We start from the raw sequence: 4,795 nt of genomic DNA on the forward strand, positions 1-4,795 counted from the left end.
TCCATGGTAACCGCGAGGTCGCGCGGTTACCTTAGCGACCCCTGCAGTTCACCGCCCTGCAGTGCGATTAATGTTTTTTAATGCTTTCGTCTTTGATTTTTAAAAATAACTGCGTCGCTTCGAATCGGACCAATTGAGTTTGTCTTGTACTTTTAGTTTAATTTTTTTTTTTTTAATTCTTGATCCAAAAGGTAAACAAATAACTTTTCTACGTTACATTTCCGGACATTGACCCGGAAATGAACGAACAGGCGATCTCGGGCGAGTCTTCCTCCTAAGTTGAAACCAGTCTGACTGCGCGGGTTAAGTCGTCATCATCGCCGTCACCGTCATCAGCAACCACAACAACCACCAGGAAATATAAAGTGATTTCCCCGCTAAATCTGACTTGTAGTTTCAAGTCCTTAAATCGAACTTGGCATATCGACACAACGGCGGCGGTTTTCAACCGGGAAATAACGCTTTAAAATTAAAATGAAAAGAGCCAGGAGCAGAGGCGATTCGGACCCTCCGCAGAACGGGACCTCCGATGACGGGAGGAGGGCTCGAGACCCCGAACCCGGGGCCAGCAACAGTGACAGCCAGCTCGACACGAACGATGAGGACGACTCGTCCCACAGAAGAGACATCAGGAGCAGGTACCGGGTGCTGATCAGCACCGTGCAACGTGAGTAGTAGGGGGACTGGGATGAGCCATGAATCAAGCCCTGTCATTTTTGTTTATGCTTGTCACACTCACGTTGGGTTGATTGTAATGCCCTGCTGCTGCTGTCTATGCTCTTGTCCATCTCAACAGAGAACCGAGAGGATATGCTGAATAATCGTGATAATAAAATCACAGAAGTACTGGACGAAGCGAACACACTTTTTAAAGAAGGTGGGTGTGATGATGATGATGCCAGTGACGCATCTCAGTGTTTACACACAGTGATTTTGTTTATTTATTATCTTGTCAAATTCAAAATGCATATTTAATACATACAGCTGCAGTATCCGATCACTACTTTCTAGTGCTGTGAAGAAGGCAGTTCAGAAATTAGAATTCATTGAAAGTAACTAATGTGGCTCATGCTATAGTGTGGGGAAAACAACAACAACAACAACAACAACCTGCTATTTTGTCAAGTTTCCAGTTGTACCGATCGCTCGTTGCTTTGGCTGATGGCTTTTCTCCTTGGCAGTGCACCAAGCCAGGGAGGCAGCTCTGGATTCCCAGCTGCTGGTGGTGGCATCAGACCTGGGCAAGGAGAAGGCTAGCCAGCTGTTCTCTGAAGGCCTCTCTTTCGACCCTTCTACCTTTATACAGCATACTGTGAGTGTTCTGAAAGGCTTGTTCTGAATGGCTAGTGTTTGTAGGCTGTTGAATTATGGTTTAAACACACACGCACGCACAAACACACACACACAAACACACACATACACACACACGGTTCAATTGTCTGGAAAGGTCTTGTCTGATCCGTCACAATTGATAGTATGGATCATCAGATATGGATAGATATGGATCATCAGATATGGAATTTATGTCACTCAAGGGTCCTGGCGATGTCCAAAATCGTTAATTCAGTGAACTTTTAGTTAACTTTTAGACCTTGAAGAATGGTTATTATATGGGCGGTTTCCTTTACACTCTCTTATCCTTGTGGATGCACAGTTTCCATGTTGTCGGGTTGTCCTTCTGACCTGGCTTTGCTCACTGTTACAGCTGTCCTTCATGGGACGCAACTGGCTAGAACAAGACGGGGAGAACTCAGAAGAGGGAGCAGCAACGTCAAACCGCTCCCTTCCCCAGAATGCCTGGCACAGGCTGGCCAGCCGGGCCGAGGCGTGTTTCCAGAGCAGCCCGGCCTTCCACTTCATGTAAATCCTTTGTATTTTTACTTTATAAATTAGTCTAATTATGAGTCGGTGATCAAACTCTCCTTCTGCTGATCATTGCGCTAGACAGACTTGAAGCCAATTCAAGCAGGAGATTGCAGAAAACCATGATTGTCCTCATTTAGATCCTATAATATGCTGTTTTGTATTCAAACCCCAAAAAATAAACCTGAAACCTGAAACACGTTGATTTTCATTCTAGGTACGGCTCGTTCCACGCAGAGCCCCCTCCCCCGAAGCCTCGAGTGGAGCGACAGAGGAAGGCTCCGACCAAGGAGGCCAAGAGGATCATGCCTACTCAGGTAGAACACACTGGACTCGGACGCTCTTAGTTTGAGCCGTTTCACAGGTTCTTCTGTTGATTACCTATTGGTTTACGTCTCTGATGTTCGTTTTCCTTTGTTGATGGATGTATATCTTCAAAATTCATACAGCGTATAAGACCGACAGCAGTGGTTAAAACGTCTTGTAAAACAGGTAACAAGTTTACAGCTTAAGTGGCGGGGAGGGGAGTTTGGTTGTAAAAGTATTTTTTTGTGGAGTGATACAACTTAATACACCCAAATAAATAGACAGTGATTATTGACACGAACCACATGAGTATCTATCACAAAGCGGGACAGTATCATGATTATAATGCAGCAATACACCACGTGCAAATATGTAATCATTATGCAGGTAAATGTAAGTCACCGTATCGAAAACAACTGATCCCAACCTCTCATGGTATGTGTAGGTTCACTGACAAAGTAACAGTATTATTTTTGGCATTTCGTTGGACTTAGTTCAAGTGCAAAGTACTGTTTGAAACAGAGAAGTGTCTTGTGCATTCTAATGCATTCTCCCTAGCTCAGTGCCTTTACTTTCATTCTGTCCTTTAGTTAAAGAAGATGGAGGAGTCCCACCAGGAGGCGACGGAGAAGGAGGTGGAGAGGATCCTCGGCTACCTGCAGCACTACCACGCGCAGGACCGTGAGTACTACACGCACAGACCGACCGCTGTCTGTCCAGCCAGGCATCGCACGTCACGAGGTACGTAACCACTAATCATTTGGCTTCCTGTGTTCCTCTCGCAGCCACTTCGCCGATCTCCTATTACGAGTTCGTCATCAACCCCGATTCGTTCTCTCGGACGGTGGAGAACATCTTCCATACGTCGTTCCTAATCAGGGTGAGTCATCTGTGTTCAAGTGATTGCCTGGCGTCTGTGTGTCTGTTGGGTTTTTTCAAGACCTATTCAAAATAGGATTCAGGATTTTGTTTATTTTTGCTGAGCATCAGCATTTGCTCAGCATCTCTCTGCTGTTCCACTTACCCTCAAAGCAAGTCAAGTGCTCGAGGCAAGGGGCTAAGGGGTTGGTAGGGTTGGATTAGTCAGACAGGAGAGGATTCAGACAGGAGAGGATTCAGACAGCGATTTTCACTGTACTCTGTACCTGGCGAGGGGAACAGACTTTGCATACACAAAGTGGGGGCACATAACTTTGTCACATTGATTAATGAGTTGCACAGATCCACTGAGACATTAAGGACAACACCATAATGATATTGTGTTGAGCCAAACAATATCCCTGTATCATTTCTGCAGGTGTTTTCTTTTCAATTTGTATGTTTTCTTGGTCTGGTCATGAAATACCTGATTTGAGTTTGATAGCGTTATTTGATCAGGGCTGTTTCTTGGCTTTTTCTACTGCAGTGTTTCTTTTTTAACTGTCAAGATGTGAACGTTTGCTTGTTTATTTTGCCCATTGTAGGATGGGCTAGCAAGGATGTACATGGATGATGACAAGTTGCCCTGCATTGGTGAGAAGAACTGTGTTTATCCAATTAACCAATGATAATAATATATTCTAATATTATATATATACATATATATTTACATTAGCCAGTACATAATTTTAGAAGGAATAGATAAAGGTAAATAACCACCAGAATCACTCCAATAGCCATGAATGCAGTACCCGTGACAACAGATAGGTGGATCCCTTTCTCCTTTGCGTCATGTGTTTCTATTAAGCAGTGGAAGAAGTCAAACTGTCCTACTTGCCCCGCCCCTTAACACACGGTAACCATAGTGATACGACGGTGTTTGCGTTTCTCAGGTCCTGTTGAGGACGGCGCGGCGGAAGAGGGCGGAGCCTCTGCCCGGAAACAGTGTGTCATCTCCATCAGCCAGAAGAGCTGGAGGGTGAGGACCTCCTCCTGAAGTGCTTTCCTATTGGTCAATAGGGAAACATGGTGGTCGTTATCCATGCGTTAACAGCTGAGTGCCGGACACGTGGACACAAGTGGTGTGGTGATGTCGTCACAGGTGTCACGGATGTGTATTGAATCATTGCAAATGGCATTGATTGTGATGTTGCGTTGTCCTTGTTTGATTACACTGTCGATGTTAACCTTTCCTTCCTGTATGCTTCTCCCTCAGGAGCTCCGAGAAGCCTTTGAAATCACAGAGTCGATGATCCACCCACCCAAGTCGCAGACTGAATGATGGGTTGTTGCCTTTTTTGTATCTATTTTATGTGTAAATGTCCTATTTTTTTATCTGCTAGAGTATGTATGTGTTCTCTATATCGGAGGAAAGTCTGCCAAATTTTGATATATTTTCTGAAGGTTTCGCCTTTTATTTACTGTTTTTAAAAAATGTGTTTTCCAAATAAAAAGTTTTTACATCAGTGTACCATTCCTCCAGTCTGTATTTGATATTAATGATAGCACTAGAAATGGCCTGATTTAGACAATGGCTACGTAAAAGCACTTTCACGTTGTAACCATTGTTAGCGTATCATGAGTTATTATCACTTCAAGTTGGCATGAGGGCGGTCTGTGGTTGGGGTCTCTTTGCATTCGTCGGGAAGTGAAACCGATCTGCAGTGACTCCTCACAAAACCTCCCTTCTCTCTTACTTCTCCCCCCT

The 4,795-nt window shown here is 44.4% G+C and overlaps 1 protein-coding gene across 1 annotated transcript; it reads left to right on the forward strand.

Annotated features, from left to right (window-relative positions):
• The first annotated feature begins 307 nt into the window (after window positions 1–307).
• nsmce4a (NSE4A component of SMC5/6 complex) lies at window positions 308–4,556 on the forward strand. Its single transcript, XM_084471003.1, has 10 exons — window positions 308–667; window positions 797–877; window positions 1,182–1,312; window positions 1,706–1,860; window positions 2,081–2,180; window positions 2,760–2,850; window positions 2,955–3,049; window positions 3,633–3,681; window positions 3,981–4,066; window positions 4,304–4,556. Exons 1-10 carry the CDS (start codon window positions 475–477, stop codon window positions 4,367–4,369), a joined length of 1,047 nt encoding a protein of 348 aa, XP_084327129.1. The 5' UTR covers window positions 308–474; the 3' UTR covers window positions 4,370–4,556.
• The last annotated feature ends 239 nt before the right edge of the window (window positions 4,557–4,795 follow it).

The sequence above is a fragment of the Micromesistius poutassou genome (assembly GCF_964030765.1).
Source record: "Micromesistius poutassou genome assembly, chromosome: 7".
In the NCBI taxonomy this organism is placed as follows: domain Eukaryota; kingdom Metazoa; phylum Chordata; class Actinopteri; order Gadiformes; family Gadidae; genus Micromesistius; species Micromesistius poutassou.

What these genes read in the sequence shown, in the direction of transcription:
- nsmce4a (XM_084471003.1), top strand. Translation starts at nt 475, where the DNA reads ATGAAAAGAGCCAGGAGCAGAGGCGATTCGGACCCTCCGCAGAACGGG. An exon ending in GAACACACTTTTTAAAGAAG is followed by an intron (nt 878 to 1,181) that starts GTGGGTGTGATG and finishes TCTCCTTGGCAG; the next exon opens with TGCACCAAGCCAGGGAGGCA. An exon ending in AGAGGATCATGCCTACTCAG is followed by an intron (nt 2,181 to 2,759) that starts GTAGAACACACT and finishes TCTGTCCTTTAG; the next exon opens with TTAAAGAAGATGGAGGAGTC.